A 20,623-nucleotide genomic window follows, 5' to 3' on the forward strand; every position below is an offset into this window, starting at 1 on the left:
ATTCTACCTTTTCATTCCAGTCTTTTACAGCCTGCATTGAGATTTGGGTGCTGGAATGAGGCCAACTTTTCTATATTGGTTATTCATTTAAGGGAAAGAAAAAGGTGCTCCGAAATATCACCAGGAACATTACTCTGACTATACAGGGTATATGCAGGGAAACTAATGCAAGAAGCTAAAAAAGAAAACACAGGGCTGTGAATAGTGCTCCAGCTTTCTCAAGGATTTGGAAGGGTCCTGCACTCCCTGTACCTGTCAGGTCTTCACACTGCCAACAAATACTGGCACTTATCTCAAATGCCTACACGCAACTCAAAAGGCTTATCGGCAAGGTCAAGTAAACGCCCTTGCAGGTACATACTGTTCATGGCCACAGGCTGAATTGTGCATGTAGTTTGCTTTTCCTGAAGTAGTCCATACTGAGACTGAAACAAAGTGGGTTTTTTTCTAATAACAACAATAAAAGAGAAAACAGTATCCAGAAACCACTTTAAGTATTGTTACAACCTTAGTTCAACACATTTTCCATAGAGGATGAGGAGAGGGGACACGGGGATGGGGACTGAGAAATTACTTTCTTCAATTTAAAAAGTGGGTTGGTTTGGTGGGTTTTTTTCCTCCATACATAGAGGAGAGTGGCAGCCACAGAGCCAAAGCTGCACTTTCAGTTAATGGATTTTGTCAGTAAGAGGTAGACGATATGTCTAATAGACAGCACTACGACAAGTACTTAGGATTTGCACCACTTTGGTACATCCAAAGACAGCTGTCTATATAGTCTGAGGACCAAATTTGTCTTAATCAGAAGACTCCCCTGACGAGACACAGCATCACAAGCCGGTTGAGTGTGCCGCAGCAGGTTAGTTAATTTACTTACTTCCTGCTACCTATTTCTGCCAGGATTCTTGGTGGGAAGTATTTAATACAACCTCCAGGATCTCCTGTGTGTTGTATTTAAGGGCCCAAAATCATTAAGACATTTAGGTAGCAGTGAGGGACGCACTTGTTTAAAGCTTAGGAAGAATCATCATGACAGTTGAATTTGAAAATCCTGCAAAACAGACCCTTCTGGCACTCAGGTAAGATTTGAATTTGCTCATAAGTTAAACAGGTATTATGCCCTCTGCTTTACTAAAATTCTATTCTTCATCCTTTTGATATCCCTTCTGCTACTAAACATGCTCGTCGAGACTTTTCATTTGAGAAAAAAGATACAATCCTACAGTGACCTGCATCACCTTTCTGGGGGGATATTTCATTTAGTTTTTAGACTGTGGCCTAACTGAAATACATCTTCTTTCCAGCGTAAAAAAAGAAACTACCAAATACATCTGAAGGTGTACTTACCTGATGCAAAAGCTGCAAAATTCAAATTATTGTCATGTGAAATGTCAGGTCGTGAACAGTTTCCATAAGCTAGAACATTCAAGGATTACTTTTCACCAAAGAGTTTTCCCATGAGTCTTCACCACATTTTGTGAGACTGTATGCACTATACATAGCACATACATACAGGAAAATTTCACATTATTCAGTGTAGAATACATTTGCAGCTACAGAGAGACGAAAGGAGGAGTGTTATTGGACACAGTCACGCAAATTCTCAGTTGACATCACCAAGTGGCTGCATGTACTTCTTCAGCAATTACAGCATTACTTAACGTGCACAGGGGCTCCAAATACCCCCCCAAAAAAACCCCACCAGCGCCCCAGGCTCTCGCTGGCTACTGCAAAGTGCAAAGCTTAACTCAGAAAGGATACGTCCTCATGAAACTGGAAGAACACAATGACCTCTTACATACATGGCTGTTCACTGAATTCTTACTCTTGACAGAATTAAAGTTATTTTTATGATTAGTAACAGAGAATAATGTAGAAGCAAACACACAAACAACAGCCCCAACCATAACAACATTTCGGTGAACAGAAATAACACTAGATAAGCTTTAATGCACATTCTGGCTCTCTTTGATAACGCATGACAGTTCAGAAGACTAAGCTGTGCAGGAAGATGCGTACAGCAGCAGTGTGTTATGCATGCACAAAATCTCACAGGTTCCCCTAGTAAGTGGTTAGTGCCAGTCATACATTCCTGCATCTCACACATTAGTGTCTACTGTGATGGCCAATTTGTGCATTGTGATGACTCAGAATTAATTCATAGTTAGAAGCTGCAGGTTTCAGAAAATGCCTTGTGAAGGTGAGCGGTTGATGCATTCTGTGCTTTGCCTACGCATGGATGCGTGCAACTGCAATGTTACAGTTGCCTGCTGCTCCCAGGACCTCCTTGCTATGACGTTATAATTACCATGTCCTGATTCAGTAAGAATTCTTGGGCAGGCCACACAAAACCAACACTGACATCAGATGGATGCTTAAAAGGTTACAAAAAAACCTCAAAAAAACAACCAACCAAAACCCAAAACATAAACAACAAATAGTCACTTCAAATGAAGCTTGATTAGATATGTTGTTGAAAAGGTGCTCAAATTACCTGAACCACTTTGATCTTAAACATGGACCGGGGGCAGCTGCAACCAGCTCTGAGCTTTGGCACATTCCATTATATGAATGGTAGTGAATTTATAATGGAATGGTATGAATGGTTTTTATAATCAGAAAAACACACTGACCTTAACACTACACAGGTGGAGCAGCATAATGACCCGCCAATTGTAAGCGCATCAATTCCTGGGGAAAAGGTCAATGAGGTTAACTCAGCATGTATCCCATAACCAACATAAGCGACATTTTAAAACATTGTTTTTTCCACCAAAACCTCCCTGTCTTTGCCAACATTTTATTGATTGATTTGTTTCACTGTTCGGTACTGAGTATATCTTACCCATGTTAACAGTGTACTACGTTATGTTCCAGCAGAGCTAGATGTTGTCACACACTTCAATGCTGCAATACAGGTGTTAAAAAAAAAAAAAGAAAAGAAAAGAAAAAAAATGGCATTAACTACAACAAACTTTTCAGACTTTATAAGATTAAGCAGCATATTTATTTAACTTAGGAAGAAAATGAAAGATAACAAAAGACACCATCAGTGGATCTTCAGTTTCATGGCAAAATCCTCACACTGAGTGAGCTTATAGGGTTTGCAGCCAACCAGCATTTCTGCTTCCCATCAATTGAGTGATAACCTTGCATATTCACAGGGACCAGCGACAAAGGAAGTAAATTTCAGTGTACCATACTGGAGTTGACCGGGTATCCAACATAGCCCAGACAGTCCATGATCAGACCGCAGAACACAATGAGCAAAATTCTGCTTCTCTTACCTACCTCAACCACTTTTAAAAGAACCACTTGTCACAAAATCATACAGAGAGAAGGGATGAAAAAAAGAAACTTCAATCTTAACCAAGATGAGCTAATCAACAAGGACAAAAGTCTCTCCAAACATGCAATAATAAAACTTCAAATAAATAATAAAAAAAAGTAAAAGACATCCACAATTCAACCACAACATCAACGTTTATGGTGTCTGTATTTCAACTAATTTCCTCCCCTTCTCTTCTGCGACCAGGGCACGCTGGTTTACACCTTCTCTGCACCACCAGCAGGGAAAGCACCTCAGCATCAAGACAGCCCGATGCCCCCAGCTCCTCATCCCACCCTAACACCCACCCCCGCCATCGGTTTCTGCTCTGTGCTCAACACAGTTGAGAAGGCAAGAAGAAAAGTCTTACAAACAACATGATCGAAACTACCACTACCATTGTCAATTCAAGAGCATCACAAAAATGGAGAACAGAACAAAGGCAAAAGGCAAGTAATGAACTTAGGGAGATCTGCTGCTGTTTAGAAAAGCTCAGCTAAAAAAAGACGTATAAAACAATACAATGTCATTTGATCATACCCCCCTGAGATTAAAAGGCTTTCAAAACAGATAATAGCTATGAAATTAAACAAAAGTACACATTGTTTGGTCAACTCCCTCCACCTTTCAGAAGTCACTAAATCTCATGGACATAATCCGTTTTAGTTCCAAATTTACTGGCTGCCTAGAGTCTAGTGACTCTTCACTTTTATTGAAAAAGCGTATTTATGGTGGATATAAAGCAGGGTGATCTCAAAGTTGGGCAAAGAGCCACATCATCTTGAAAGACAATTTCAGAGAAGTTAATCCACATGCACTTTTTTCAGCTGTTAGGAGTGCACACAACAAGAAGTCTTCCAAACAAGCACCACTGTAAAACCACGTCTCACAACCACAGTCGCCGTGAGTTTTGTTCAGTCACACAGAAGCTGGTTTTAGACTTAATAGCTTTGCCCACAGCAAAAAGTTATATACTACAGCATTCTCCTTAATGTCTCTGCTGTTAGTGATTTGGGATAAAAGTACGGGTCTCTCTCTAATCCAATTCTAATGTAGCTTTCATGGAAAGAAAGTTTCATTCTCCATAGGCAATGTAAAAACCCCACAGCTCCATGCCTACCTTCAAAGCCACCCACATCACACCACTAGGTTAGGCAGACCAGGGATGCTGCATGATCAAAGCAAAACTCTGGAGCAAGGAAGAGCTTCCAGACACGCACCCCCTGCCGCCTCCTGCTGTGCTGAGCGTAGCTGCAGCAGACAGCACAACCCCAAGGTGTTGCAAAAAAGTTTTCTCCCCCCTCCTCCCTCAAAGCACCTGAGCATTGCCGGCCTCAAGTCACTTCATTTGTGAACGGGAAGTAAAAATAAACAAATATAACTATCTACCTCAACTGCCTGTCTCGCACATCATGCAAAACCTATGCTAAGTCACAGGAAGCATTTTTTGCATGGCGATAGGATGCGTCGCGATACTTTCACGCATTCAATCCAGAAAGAGCAACGTCGCTCGGGTTTGACAGCAAGCCTGACAGAAGCCCCAGCTGCCATCAGCCTGGCCAGCCCCAGACACCCCACCAGGCAGCGCAGCTCCAGTGCCATGCTGTGGCCGGGGCCCTGGCCACCCGCCGCGCATTCACACCCCTGCCCCGGGACGAGCGGCACGCGTGCCCATATGCGTTCAAACTTTCATAGCAATAGATAGGAAAAGCGCTATCTTACATCCAAATAGATTTACTCAGGGGTACATTTATGTTAAATGAAGTGCTTCAGAAATGTAATTGCAGTTGAAGTGCACTTCAGGTAAATTGGAGAGCCTGTGATCAGAAAGACTATCACCGCTCTGATGAACACCGTTTCCTGGATTTCTTTTTTGTCTGTCTCTGGTGACCTATGAACTCCCATCTTTACATGCAGATTGCACGTTTCGTGGCACTTTTATATGGTTTTCACATGGCACTCATACAGCATTTGCCCTCCCCTCCTAAGTCCGTGACTTCATCTGCCAGTTGCTAGCGCGTGAAAAGACTAAAAAGCACTTATTTCAATAAACGCATACACAAACACATCATCTCAAAGGCCAGGGAAATCAGCAGTATCGTGTTTTCAGCCTGTACGATAAAGAGGTGAGAGGAACGCCTAAACACAGGAGCTTTGCTGTTTCTGTTGAGGGCTGAGTACCCATTCATTTTCTGGCTGGAAACAACAGAGGTTTTCCAACCAAATCAGCCCTGCATCCACAGAAGATGAGCAGTTTCTCCTGAGCTCTCTGTATGAGATTAGGGTGATCCAGGAGAAAAGTGGAAAGTAGGGAGCAGAGTCCACTTGGCAGTGGAGTTTTCCTAGCTTATTTCTCCTTCTGTAAACACTGGTGAATTCAAGTTGATTCAATTGATGTTTATTACCTCCCCGATTTCTGTTTTTATATATCTCACCTCTTCTAACATCATCTCTTTCACCACCCATCATTTAACGTGGAGGTTTCTGGTTTGCTGTCCAGCTCTGACAAGCCCAGCAGTGCCTTGAACCATCTCCCCTCAAGTTTCTTACCTCCTTTGTTTCTGCTATTACTTCATCTGCCCCGCTCCTCCTCCACCTTTCATTTCATTCCAGTTTGTCCCTCTCCCTCCAGAAGCCATTGCTGGTCTCTGCAGCAGACACCTGCCCCCGGCCCCATCCTGCCTTTTAGGTAGTGTCTGGGTACCTTCTGGGTTTTCTGCTTATCATACAAGTATATTACTATCATCTTCATGCATGCCATGCCATGCCCGGCCTGAAGTGATCCTGAGACACGTATCCTGCCAGTACCTGCCATCTTGCTTCAAATCCCTACTCAAAACCACTTTTTGCGGTAAATGTTCAGGAAATAAAATGATTTATTAGGAAATAAAAAAATAAAACCCCGATGATGGTAAAGCTGGCATGCAAACAGCTAAAATCAATGCCTGTTTTACATGTCTACATATGTGTGCGCGCACCTACTTGTATGTGATCACATCTCCGCAGCACCCTTGCCTCCCGCTGCTGCCCACGTTTTCTGTGCTGCGTGCTCTCAGCCCGGGAACTGCTCACTGCCTCGAGGTGGTTTGTGTAGTACCTAGCCCAACAGAACTCCAGTCATGATGTGCAGCGCTGGTTAATAACAGCTCAGTCTTTACAAGAAAACCCATCTAAAGCTGAAAAAATATTTCATTCAGCGGTCGACAGCCTTTTTCCAGAGATAGTGACTACCGGGGCTCAGTATGACACCACGTGCACAGGGGCCGATCTGGCAGCACAGCCTGCTGCCAAATACTGAGCCACCACTTCAGACCGAGATGGAGCGCTGCACTCGGCCGTGCTAACAGAAGAGACAACAAGCTGCTCTGCCCATAAACAATTCTGTTGAGAAGAACAGAAAAGCAGGTATGTTTTTCCTGCGGATATGCTTTTCTGTTCCTCCATCACTCCCTTCTTTGGCCACTGCCAGCATCAGCCCCAATATGCTGTTAATTAACAGCTGCCTGCTGCATGGTTTAAGTATTATCTTTGCATTGAAGGAATCAAAATGACATTGAAGATATCAGAATGACTTCTTTTAACCTCCACAGATTGATATATGAAAGGTTTTTCAGTTTTTACAAAGATCAGAGGAAGAAAGGTAGTACTTGTTATTTATGCTACAAATGTTTGTTCCTTCTATCTCAACAAGTGAAAACAGGTAAAGACCTCCTGTATTTTTCAATTTTGCTAGTTGCACCTGCTAGCTGCAGCCACTATTTTAACCACCTCACTACAGCAGGAAACATAAAATCCCTTAGAATAAATGTTCAGTTCTGTGACTGCAAGTCAAATACTAACAAATTCTCGTGTGTAAATTAGCTAAATATCTCACAAACCAGTAAACAAATTAGACGTTTTCTTTTCCCTTCAGTAGACAAAAAAACCCACGAATATAATGTCATTAGAAAAATAATTAATATGTTAATTGAGGATTTTAATTGCCCAGAGACAAACCTCAGTTGCCTTGAAATCTGGCTCAAAATCAGAGTTACATCTGTTGTGGAAAACACTCCAGCTTTTTCAAGTAAAGGCACAAAATCTGTACATATTAATGTAAAATGAAACCTCTCATTGTTTTATGCCAAAGGCAAATTAAAGAGACATCAACATCTTCTTGCCATTTTCAGGTGAGATCTTCCATTTGCTAATCTGCAAACCTATTGCATTGTTGTCAACTTGCAGCCCAGTCTTCAAAGGCATCAGACAGCAATATTAACAACAAATAGCTGACATGAATTATAAATGTTACATTATAAATGATATTATTTGAGGACTGGACTAGGTGATCTTTATAGGTCACTTCTAATTCAAACCTTTATGTGATTAAATGCTGATATATGAAGATGAAGTTCAGAAGCTAGGTCCTGAACCAAAACGCCCCATGAAGGAAGGAGACATATGAGCACAGAACAAACCCCATGGTTTCTGTCCCCAACAAGGTGACATCTCAAGCACATGCCCACTAAGACCTCAAGATGAACAGAGACAGAAGAGAAAACGAGACAGTGTTCACTACCATAGCAAGCTGTAGTCTCAGGCCAGACCCCAACGGTTCACCACGGTTTCTATGGGCATTACAAAAAGGAGGAGTTTTAACAGGAGGCAGGCAGGATGACACCGCATTTCCTTTGCCGGACAAGCAGGAAGGGCAGCAAGGAAGAGCCCTGAAAATTAACTGGAAGAGGGACAAGCCTTCCAGGATGTTGGCCATGATGGCTGACCAACAATGGTGCTGAACTTTTGGTGTGGAAGGAAAGATGGTCGGAAGGGTATCCACAGGTCACTAATTCCTCTGAAGATGAGCCACTGTTTGAAATATTCTGCAGAAACAGGAGAAACAAAGCAAAACGGGGGCAGAGAGAGAAAATACAGTCAGAAGAACATGTTCTGTAGTTAGAGGATGCTTCCAGCAGTACTGTGGATAGATATAAAGTGAGGCATGTCCACTCCCACAAAGGATATTGCAATAACTGAGGCCCCAGGGAATGAAACACCAGACAATGAGCTTCTCCTGCAGAGCCCATCTCAACCAATCAGTGTATTCCCAGCCATTCCCTACCCTCAACAGACACATCAAGTTATGAAAGAGCACCGAATTCTTCTTGTTTTGACAAGCCTCTGGGAAACATGGCTTTCCAGCAAGCTCTCCTTCCTCCTCTGGATTTCATCAGGCTGTTCACCAAACTTCTTGGCTATGTATGTAACACTACAGCTACTGACAGCACACAAGGAAAACTAAAGCAAATTGGTACTATTGCACCAGTAGGAAAGGTCTCAGAGTTGACATTTCTACATCACCAGCATCAGTTATCCCTTTCTCGTATATGGTGAAACGACACATATGTCTGTTTCTACCTAACATTTTGGTTAGAGGTGGTATTTTCCAGGAGAAGTGTCCATAGGTATTTTTGATTACTTGTTCCACTTTTTCTTACAAAGTAAATTTCATGCTGATGACAGGCATCGGCTGTTCGCTGGGCACAAAAGACTTCTGCAAGTTCTAGGCCAGTTGCAGGAGCAGCAGCTTCCAAACTCCTCCTAGAGCTCTGCCACTCAGCACCGGCCCAAGTTGAAAACATTTTGCCTGATGAGGTGGAACCGTGTACACCACCACAGCTTCAGATGGAGTAATTTCTCATTGCTCCACTGCCCGCAATATACTATAATAAACTGGTTAAAGGAACTGGCTTCAAGTCTTCAGTCTCTCCCTGACAATTGTGATTTTCCTAGTGATGTAGATACTTGGCAGAACACTGACTTAAGTAGAAAAACAGTTTAACACAGTCCATCAGCCACTTGTGAAATAAACTTGGATCTGAACAGCATTTCTGAAGGATCACTGGAATTCTAACATCTGCAGATGAGTTAATGCTTACCAAATGAAATTTACTGCTGAACGAGCTGTAAATGTTAAGCACAAGGAAACCAGACCTATCTCCTAAAGAAACAGGCATGAGTGAAAAGTCAGGATTTGCATCCCTTATCTTGTCTCTATAACCCTGTACTCGCAAATGCAATTTCAGGGTCTATCTAGAAGCATCCTTTTGCTAGAGCAGAAAGAGATGAGGGAATAAAGAAGACATGAGCAAACAGCACATGTGATAGTCACACAGTAAAGTATTATGGAATTTTGTATTCAAGCAAATGTTAAAGCTATTAGACCTACAGTGGGAAAAGGTACAAGACAGAAAACTTCATTTAGCACTGCCTAAATGCCATTACTCCCCTCTCACTGCAACCAACCACTAAAGCCTGTGTCTGCAAAGCAGCATGCTTCAAGTATAACAAATTGCTGCTGGACCTCTCTGGGGCTGGCAATCTCCTCAACTTATCCAATGAATTGTGACACAGAAACATCCAACTATATTAGCAGCGCTGGCAGCGTCTTCCCCCAATTGCTCAGTGCAATGATCAGCATCTGCAAACTGCAGCTTACATTTAATTGGGGGTGGGGTGGTGGCGGAGGAAAGATGAAATAAAAAGCAAGCAGTAAGCCCAGCAATAACAAGCTTCTATTGTAAATTATAAACATCAGACCCGTTTACTCTTACCTTACCCTATAAAAGGGGCAGTAGATTAATTTAAAAAGAAAATCAAACCAAGGTCTTACACTTCCATAAGTGTGACAGCAGATTTTCTTTTTTCCCTTCTTTTAAGAACTGAAATTAAGCGACTAAAACTCTCCTCAGAAAAATAAAGCTATGAGTAAGAGAATGTTTCTATCTCTGCCTTCCATACTGGACTAAGAACAAGGGTCAAGTCAAAATAACTTCTGAGTATAAACTCTTCCAAAACAGCAGTTATTTACATTTCATCATTTCTATAACCCTGAGAACTTAAAGGACAGTCTCACCCAAAAATGTAAGCAAACATTGTAATGAAATTTTTTATTTTTTTTTCTGAGGAACAGATTGACTTCCTCTTCTGCTTTTGCTGGACCTGTTTAAGATCACCTCTATTTATAAAACACCTGCAGTACCATGAGGAAGCCAGTAAGATTTTTCTTACAAACTTTTAGTTCATATGACCGCTGCAGGCTATAGGTTCTTCAAGTTTGCCAAGGTCCCTGAACCAACTGCAGCTGGCCTCAGGATTTCTACAGTATCCATTTCTGTCTCTTTGTGGATGCCAGTCTTACAGCAATCTAAAGAACGCATGAAAAGCAAGAAAAAATAAAAAGCATCTTTTCAGAGAGAAAAATTATGTAACCAGTAAGGAAGAGAAGAAAATCTTGCCAGCTCCTAAACACCACCACTGTCAGGTAGAACTACTACTCCAGATGAAAAAGTTCCCCTTAAGAATAAAGGATAATTAAGTGTTGAACTTGAAATTAATTTTGCATACATGTTTCCAGTGTGCAGTGATTGCTGTCCTAAAGAAATCTCCCTTGTACAATTACTTTGGTATTTTCTGTCATTGCTTCTCTGCCTAGTTTGATCAAAAAAGAGATGCGTACTTACACGCACAACTTCTTCCTGATCATGCCCCGATTCTCTACATTCGGTGCTTACACAGGATCCAAAGACTCATTTTGCTGGTGCAGTACATTCTCTCTGCTTGCCTCACCTTATGCTTCTATTCATTCCACCTCCGTTGCATGAACATGATTTCAGAAACGCAAGTTTAAAAGCCCTGTTAAACAACCTACTTATTTATAGTATTGTTCTATTACCTTGAAGATGAGATTACTCCACTACCACACACACAAAAAAAATAGTATCTGGGCAACAAATAAGCCATCATATGGTATTTGTCTTATTGTCAAGATTTGACTATGTTTATAACCCACATAGTACTATTACAATATTTTTACTGGATGCCATAGGCATACAACACTTCTTTGGCTTATTCGTATTGAAGACAATGTATGAACAATCATCTTATTTAAACAATCTGATTTAAAAAACTCCAGTATACTCATTCCTGGGTTAATCTAGCAGCTAAGATAAAGTATCAGCATTCCATCTCATGCCAAGATTTCACACCACAGAGTCATCTGTCTCGAAAGAACATCAATTAGTGCTGGATTTGGCTGGGATAGAGTTAATTTTCTTCACAGTAGCTAGCGTGGGCCTGTGGTTTGGATTTTTGCTAGAAACAGTGCTGAGAAATGGGTGTTCTTAGTGCTGAGCAGGGCTTGCACAGCACCAAGGGCTGTTCTGCCTCTCACCCCACCCCACAGCGAGCAGGCGGGGGGGTGCAAGGAGTCGGGAGGGGACACAGCCAGGACAGCTGACCCAAGGGATAGTCCATACCATATGATGTCATGCTCAGCGTATAAAGCTAGGGAAAGAAGAACAGGGGGACATTCAGAGTGATGTCATTTCTCTTCCCAAGTAACAGTGCCATATGATGGAGCCCTGTGCTCCTGGGGATGGCTGAGCACCTGCCTGCCGATGGGAAGGGGTGAATTTTGCTTTGCTTGTGCACGCGGGCTTTTGCTTTACCTATTAAACTGTCCTTATCTCAACCTGTTGTGGTTTAACCCCAGACAGCAACGGAGCCCCGCACAGCCGCTTGCTCACTCCCCCACAGTAGGATGGAAGAGAAAACTGGATGAGTAAAAGTCAGAAAACTCGTGGGTTGAGATAAAGACAGTTACAGTTCACAGATGAGTAAAGCAGAAGCTGCACATGCAAGCAAAGCAAACCAAGGCATTCATTCACCCCCTCCCATGGGCAGGCAGGTGCTCAGCCATCCCCAGGAAAGCCGGGCTGCATCGTGCATCACCATCACTTGGTAAGACAAAACACTAAGTCCAAATGCCCTCCCTTCCTCCTTCTTCTCCCAGCTTTATATGCTAAGCACAACGTCATACGGGACGGGATATCCCTGGGGTCAGCTGTCCCACCTGTGTCCCCTCCTGACTCCTTGTCCCCCCCACAGCCTGCTCGCTGTGGGGTGGGGTGAGAGGCAGAACAGCCCTTGGCTCTGTGTAAGCGCTGCTCAGCAGTAAGGAAAACACCCCTGTATTGCCAACACTGTTTCCAGCACAAACCCAAAACACTGCCCATACTAGCTACTATTAAAAAGATTAACTCTATCCCAGTCAAATACAGCACAATGATAAAAAATTAAAAATCGGATTCACAATTCTTATTCCTTTGATTCAAAGCAAGCAGTTAATCCCCTCTTTCTTAATATAACTCTTTGCACAGGATGATTTCCTTGCTTTGGTGTATTCTTCTATCCTTTTGGTATTCCTTAGCTGTCCTAAAACAAATGATTTGGTACAGTAAGAGTGGTCTTCCCTCTTCTGACATTAAGAAACCCTGAAACTGCATATGGTTGATCCGAAGGCACAGTTGGCACTGCCTTCCAGTAACAGAAAATGAAATTACACTGCTGTCTTGTGTGGGCTAGTCAGAGTCTAATCACCAGATTAATTAAAACTAGAACACTAGCTCCGTCTCTCAAGACCATGGCGTTGTCTGACCACAGCCAGAGGATGCTACAGGCCGCTCCCGTGGCCTGCGACAGGAGACTGCGCTGGTGCTACGTTAGTCTCAGCTTGGCCTCACCACTTAGGACACAGCAGGGAATCCTCGAAGATCACAGCCAATTGATGTGGATCCATTAAGGAACAGATAACACCAGTGGGAACAGGGGATGGCAGATGGCACTCCAGTGGGCTCTCTTACAAGTCTAGCTCTTGTAGCAGCCACTGTGCAGAGAGGGAGCATGGAGGGATGGGGCAGGACATGAAAAACTCCATCCAAATCCCCATCCACCAGACTGGCTGGAGCACTAAGCTGCAGAAGAAGCCGAGCATGAAAGTGATGCAATATCCATTTTAAATCAGGAGACTGGGTTTTTTTGCCCCCTCTCCCTCCAGCACTGCACTTCAAGCCTGGCCACTCGACTTGACACGAGACATCAGGCATGCTTGTTGAATGTCATGCAGCATGTCAAGATCCCATTCCCCAGGGCCACAATGGCTAGCGGCTATTATTACTCTTAAAGTGCATGCTATCGTCTCAGGGGGTTTGAACTGAAGTGGCTGTCTCCTGGAAATAGTCCATCTCCCCATTAGCACAGCCAGTGCTCAAGCAGTGTGGAGCGGAAGACCTTGAAAAAGAAGAGGTGCTTAGGGCAGTCCTATCTCTTGCTTCTTACACAGCCCAGCCTGTTCCTTCACATTACACATGCACCGAATTTGTGCTGATGACAGTTCTACCTGCTGTACCGGCCCCTTATCTCCAACACGCATGTTTCACCTGATGGCATGTGATTGTTGCAGCTACACAGGTTTGCGGTGAGAACAGCCTCTGCAGAGGTGGATATTTTTAATGTATATTACATCATTATAAATAGACTTGAGAGCTAAATCCTGGAACCAGCCCATGGTATTAATTCTAATTTAGTTCAGGCCCGATTCCAAATGGGTGACTATGCATGCAAACATTCGTCTGAGTGTACAAATGGCTGTTAGGAATACAAAATTATTTCTTGTGCTCATGCATGCATCATTTACATGCACTAATTTAGATAAAGTAATTCTCTAGCACAATTCCTGTGATCAGATTTAACTCAAAGACTGCTGTTAAAAAAAATATAATCACAGTAGTATAATCTCTAGCTGCATAAAAAGGAAGCAACTGAGAAATTCATTGCTGTTTCTATAACTAGAAAAAACCTTCAGTATAGAGCTATCATTTTTCAGCTGGCTGCTGGATTTTTTCCTCCCCCAAAACCCTTAGTTAGTTTCCCCTCCACAATTTAATTTCTATTAATATGTATTCTAGATTGTGGCATATAAGCATAAACATCCGTTAAAAATAATCAGCAGGATGTGAATACTGTTGAGTACTGGATCTTCTGGCAGGTGGATCTGGGTTTCATGATTTTATGCACAAAAAATAAAACTTCTCAGAAACCGATACTTGGCTTCTGAGTTTTGAAGTGAAATACCAAGCAATTGAACAGTGAATCACAAGTGACCTATGAATCATAATCTAAGAAAGATCTAACTTGTAGTTTAAGGAAATCAAGAAAAGGAGGTTAGGCAAATTGTGCTGATAAACAAGCAAAGTGGAATTATTTCTCTCCAAGTAATTCTCATGATAAAGTTGTGTAGTTCCCAAAACAAACTAATAAACATTGATTAAATATATGTCAGATCGGCTGCCTGGAATATTGCATTTTGTAACAAGATCACATAGAAATCATGCAAAATCATCATCAAGCACAGTATTAGCACCAGAGTATACTGGAAACAGGAACCATGCAAACCCAAGACAGGCTGATTTTTCCATACACTGTTGCCACATTGATTTTCCCTTTCTGTCACCTTTATTTAATAAAGGAAATGAAGTATTTTTTAAATTATGAGAGACTTAAGAGAATTCTGTATTTTGGAAAGTGTGAGGCTTGTTATTTAATAACTCACTTCTACCAGTCTGATCATTTGCTTCTGTAAAAGGTGCTTGGCAAGTTAATAATTTTCTATGTCACATACTCAAGATGTTAATTTGTAAATTAGAATCCAAAGACCGATGTTCACTTAAGTCAAGTAAATTTGTTCTTGACTAACTCAGGTAGAAACAGGTCTTGTACGTGACAACAGACATGTATGGGAAATGTTTTCTAAAGTAACCTCTTATGAAATAGGCCTCCCAAGGCTACTGATTCTGCATGCGAGCAGCAAAATATAATCTGGAATTTCCCCTGCCTCTTTCACTGTCCTTCATTAGCGTTCACTATGATCAGAAGACACTCAGAAATGTGCTGACACCCTTTATACTCAGCAGAGGTGGAAACTACCTTACCAAAACCAAAGAGGTAGCAATTTCAATTCAGCAAATTATGGCATATTCTTAACTATATGAAAAAAATTTACCAAACCTAGTCAAAGCAATTATATATATGTTTGTACTCAAGCTGGCATTTAATAATAGTATCAATAATCCTTGTAAGAGTTTGTTACTTGTGGGAATTTGGGGAAATCCATGCTGGAAGATTCATTTAACATTTCAGCCTTTAAGGAAACAGAATCCAGCAGTAATTCATTTTGCAATTTGAACAAGTACTTGCATTACCATGTTGCGTGATCATTTTTATATTTATTTATGATTTATTTTTATATATAAAAACCATGTATAAACACACATATGTATGCATGTATCCCTATTTGCCTGCATAACTTATACATGGTATCTCTCTACAGTTTTTTTGTGCTTTGTTTTGTTTTTTAGTTAAAAAGCACTGCACAAAATGAGAACAGCTTATTAAAGTGGGATTATATTTATGGTAACAATGATAAGGCATGCTCATTAAATGATTTGAAAAGATGCATTTTTCCATCACAGAACACTTCTGAGCATTTCACCTTGCCTTGATTGATACATTATACCCAGCAGTTTCTCCAGCCAACATGGTGTTTCCAGTCTAGTGGAAATACACTCTTCAGGTCTTACTTAGAGGCAATGAAGGAAAATATATGAGTTGTGAGCAAGAGTATTGTAAATGCTCTGGCCAGAACATGCTGTTCTCTGTTTCGGAGTGTTGAAGAGATTTTGGGGTGAGGGGATAAGTAGTAAAGTTAGTTATTAAGATTTAATTGCAGCTTTTACAGTATATGGTGTTTTTTTTTAAACCCAGCTCTGGGCCTGTACGAACAAGTAAAACCCTTTCCTTTGTGTATTTTGAGTTTCTAACTTTAATTCTTCAGAGAATCTGGAAGAGGTTAACTCTAAAGGCCTAAAAGACAAATTTACAAGATGTTTTCCTTTCCACAAACCTCATTTTTTCATTAGACAATTTTTTGGTTTCTGGTTCTTGACTCACGTTTTTAAGCACTTGGGATGGGCAAAGTAGAGATAAAAAGAGTCCAAGAGGCAAGCGGGGAGCTGGCGGAGGGAGGTTTGTGCACGGGCTGATGCGCTGGGTGGTGGGATGCAGAACCCACAGCTCACACGGAGCTGCCCTCCTGCCCGCTCCCGGCTCACAGCAGAGGCGCCTGAATGCCAGGCAGAGGAAAAAGGGAGCAGGCCCAGAAGAGACCAAATGGGGCAGGCAGGAGGCCTTAAGACATCTGTCATTCAGAAACACCCTTTTTCCCTAACCAATTCCTGCCTTGAAAGCAGCAGAAAGGACAGCGTAACATCTCTCATCTCACCATTAACCACAACTCCAACTAAAACCACTCTGTACAAGAGTAACAAAACCTGCGAGATGCCCGGCTGAGAACTTTTTCTTCAGGAAAGACAGGCTAGCACCCACATGGGAAGAATACACAGTCAGGAAGATGCTCTTGAGGGATACAGAGTTAGGCGATGATTATTTTTAATATGCTTGGGCCCAGGGTAATTCTCCTCCCTTTCACTCTTGGATTTTTTTGGACTCTCAGGTATTGACAACTCTGTTGCAAAAGATCGCATCCCACAGAGACTTGACAAATGCACTCAGTCTGAGAATAAATATTAGTCAGGGCCATGCAAACATCTGTACACCTGAATAACTTGGAGCAAACCTGAGTGCAAAAACATTTACTTGCCAAAACATCTGTAGAAAGGTGCAACGGGTATGAAAAATATGTGAAGGAACAACTTTAATAGCTTATCACTCAAGCAAGCCTTAGTGGAATTTCATGTATGGCAAAGAAAAGACACTTTAACTCAAGTCCCTTCTCCCTTCCAAACTAAAAAAGCTCCTTGAGAAAAAAAAACCCGAAGTGGTTTCACTCTCTTAGAAAAGGTTTCCAAACATTTTCACAATGGAAAGCTTTAATAAAATCATTGCAGAGACCACACACCCAGTTTCCACAATTCTTTCTTCTGCAGTAAACACACTACAAAAGCCACATAAATACATTGAAATTTACTGGCCATTTTATCCACTTTGTCACACCAATCTTCCATCCACCTGTAAATTTGGAATCAAAGCAAATTCCATCAGATTAGCAGGGCTGCAATGAAGTACAGAATTCAGGCCCTTCACGTGTTCCACTCCAGCAAAATGAGCGCTACATTTTTCCAAAGGCTAAAACTCCATGTTTTTTCCTAATAATAGTTTTAATTACTCATTAATTAATTATGGATAGCTATTAGCAGTGAAATTCTAAGAGATTTATTTGGCATAAAGAGATCAAAACTAGTCCTTTTGGCAAAAAGCATCCAAGCTTCCTCATTATGCCACTTCTGCATTTTCTCCATCACTGTAGCAACAGTTGCAAAAACACAGGTGAAGAGGAAAATAACTGCTCAAAAAAGCTTAATTTAAAAAGAAAGGCCAGAAAATGGAAACATGAACAATCCCTGCTTTGAAAACAGTGAAGTACAGTATCCCGTCGCACACCACATTAATGTGACATTCTGCAGGCCCTCAGAAATAGACCCCTTGCCACTTGAGTATCGATCCACTACCTTTAAGGCCATCTTTCACATCTGTTGAACTCTTTCTACCCTCTGACCTATGAGAGCTCTATCCTCTGAAGCCTGTCAAAACCCAGCACAGATTCAAAAGATAAGGTGATCAAATGTGACAAAAGTATTCTCCTTGAAAAAAAATATCTGGTCATGCAAGTCGTGGAAATTCTTGTTATCCTCTAAGCATTTTTATATTGGGAACCAAAGAAACCACAAAGTGTCTTCCAGACCTTAACTCATCTTCTTTTGACAAGGTCATTTACTCATAAGTGCTATAAGCCAATAACAATGAAAACCGGTTGTGTTTCCCCATGCTTACTCCAAAATCTCTTCTGATCACTTAGTAGCCAACCCACACTGATGTATACATCACACAGCTATCACCTCACATCTCTTCCCTGCTTGCCCTTGCTGGGCCAATAAACAGAGTGGGTTCTAGCTCCCAATATTCCTCGTGAGAATCAAATTTATTTCACAACTGGCTAACTGAACGCATGACAGGTCCTTTTATGTTACAAGCTATTATGAATTACAGCTAATTAAGATATCTGAAAAATGACTTACTACTGAGACTCCAGCTCAGATACAGGAATCTCCTGACTTTGTTGTGGTGAAATCCAGTTAAGTCAGACTCTCCTTGGAAAGTCACCTACAGGTTCCTTGGCAGCTACCAATGGTTCAACTTGGGACTGGGGAAATAGCTTGGGGTTTTTGATAAAATCTTAATGGTTGCTTTTTCTTGAGATTAAACGGATCTTACAAAACACATTATGTGTCAGAGCCTTTGGCCTACCCTCCAAGTGACTGCAATCTGGGTAGCAATGGTTAACACCATACTGAGCCAGAGCAGGCGTGCCCTGCAATGAGCAGCCTTCATTCTGTCTACTTATCAAGAGTCCTAGGGATACAGAGAAGTCATATAAATAATGTACCCCATCTACCAGCTTTTGTATTAATTAAGCTCAACACACACGGGAAAGGCACACAGCTTTCATAAACCTCAGGACTGAAGGCAGCTGGCAGGGCAGCACCCCTCCTGTTGTGCACCAACACAAAGGTGCTTGACTTTTACATGAAGCCTCCCCTCTTTGCATACAGTATTGACCTGGGGCTGGTCTTATTTAATTTCACACTGAATTTTCACTAAGGGGTTTTGTTTCTGTTTGAGTGCCAGATCTTTTAATTTGATCTCAAGCAAATCTGGAGAATGCACTCGGTGTTGGCAGCTCCTTGTCAAAGTTCCTGGGTCAAACGCTCGCCTCTTAAATTGCCTTTGACCAAAGATGTGTCTACTGATGTTGGCCTAAGAGCCACTGTTTGCAAAGGGAAAGAAACCAACTGTCCCACATAAAACAAAACCAGGATTTCCACAGATTATTTTCCTGAGAAAGAGGGTACAGAGTTCCTAAAAATTTCCCTTTTCCACAGAACACTGCAAAATGAATACATTTCCCCTTTACAAACAACAACACAGAAAAGTTAAAAATTAAGATACAATGGTCAAAAAGAAAAGAAGCACGCCAGGCTGTCTCCTGGTAACTGCTGCAATTAATGAAGTTGCAGGAATGCATTTGGCCCAAGTTCACCATGTATTTAAGGCTAATTACAAAAATTAGGCTACCACCAATTTAAATGTCAGTGGTTACATATACTGAGCTTTCTTTTTTCTTAAAATTACAACTTGCAGACACCACAAAATTACTTTCTTGTATACATAAAATGCTTCAATTAGCTTCATTGCTATCCTTTTTTCCTTTAAAGCATAAGACAGCACTTTGCATGTCTCCATGAAAGGAGGATAGCCCAAAAGTGAAAAGACAAGCTGGTGATTTCACAAATTTCTCAGAGCCAAAGTTCTGCGAAGCAACTCCAAAGCAATTGGACCCTCAAGTTAGAAAGACATGAGTAAACAGAAGTGATCAAACCTTCTGACTTGCTTTGGTTACACCCTCACTTTTGTTGCTACCATGCAATGGCACTGGAGGAAGACAGAAATAAGACTCTTCAAGCTGACCCAAACACAACAATGCAAGCTGGTTAAAAAATGCAGCCCCAGGAAACTGCCCAAGAAAAAGCTGTCAGCATCTCACAGCACATCTGTGGCATCTAAGTGCTGCTTAAGAGACCATCCCTGGTGAAGTTGTTAATCTGGTATACCTACAGAATCACTGAAGCCTGGAATAGCAGTGTGTAGCACCAAGCACCTTTTAGCTTTGCTCCAGCCCCAGGCATGCAGCCAAGATTCAGCTCTACGGGTCACTCAAAGGCAAGGGGCTACACTTCTTCAGAGTTGACTTAAAGCCCTCAAAAATCAAACACACAAACCAACAAGACAGGGCCTAGAGAGACAGTGCATGCCTTACAACGCTGCCTAGCCTCTACTGTGCTTCATGCCAAAATGCAGCATGGCAGCTTGGGTTCAGCCTTTTTTCTTTCATCCTCACAGCACCTGTCAACCTGACCAATGACTTTGCCCACACTGTATTTTTTGCACTGAAGTGGTGGCAATACCTGGTGCAGATTGCTCTCCTGGTCCAGATAGCGGGAGTAGGGAAATTATTTAATTGATAATTGAGCCCTAAAGAACAGATCTGAAAGATGACAACCTAAGGCTAGGTAAAATTTAATTCAGTCTGAACTAGGGAGAACTTCCCTAATTATATTACTCCAGACACTGAACTCACCTTCCACAATGATAAAACGTTTTTGTGCAAACCTCACCAAAGGAGTCACTCTGAACATCACAGCCAAGTCATTATTTTGAGGAATTGTCACAACAGGGGGCAAAAAAGCAATACAAGAACACTCATGTGAGCCTTTTCTAAGTGCCTCCTGCAAATCACGGAGGCGGCAGAAACAGCAATAGAAAAAGACAAACCTAGGTTTT

At 41.7% G+C, this 20,623-nt stretch overlaps 1 protein-coding gene across 2 annotated transcripts in view; it reads right to left on the reverse strand.

Moving 5' to 3' along the window:
- HECW1 (HECT, C2 and WW domain containing E3 ubiquitin protein ligase 1) overlaps positions 1-20,623 on the reverse strand; it is a 262,306-nt gene that overhangs the window by 195,987 nt on the left and 45,696 nt on the right. Inside the window, exon 2 of one of the 2 annotated variants that reach the window (XM_040590900.1) lies at positions 2,634-2,691. The exons of the other annotated variant lie outside the window; for it this stretch is intronic. Within the exon in view, the coding sequence (XP_040446834.1) occupies positions 2,634-2,660 (27 nt within the window). The 5' untranslated portion in view covers positions 2,661-2,691. The remainder of the gene's footprint in view (positions 1-2,633; positions 2,692-20,623) is intronic. 2 annotated transcript variants of the gene reach the window in all.

Source organism: Falco naumanni, chromosome 4 (assembly GCF_017639655.2).
Source record: "Falco naumanni isolate bFalNau1 chromosome 4, bFalNau1.pat, whole genome shotgun sequence".
In the NCBI taxonomy this organism is placed as follows: Eukaryota; Metazoa; Chordata; class Aves; order Falconiformes; family Falconidae; genus Falco; species Falco naumanni.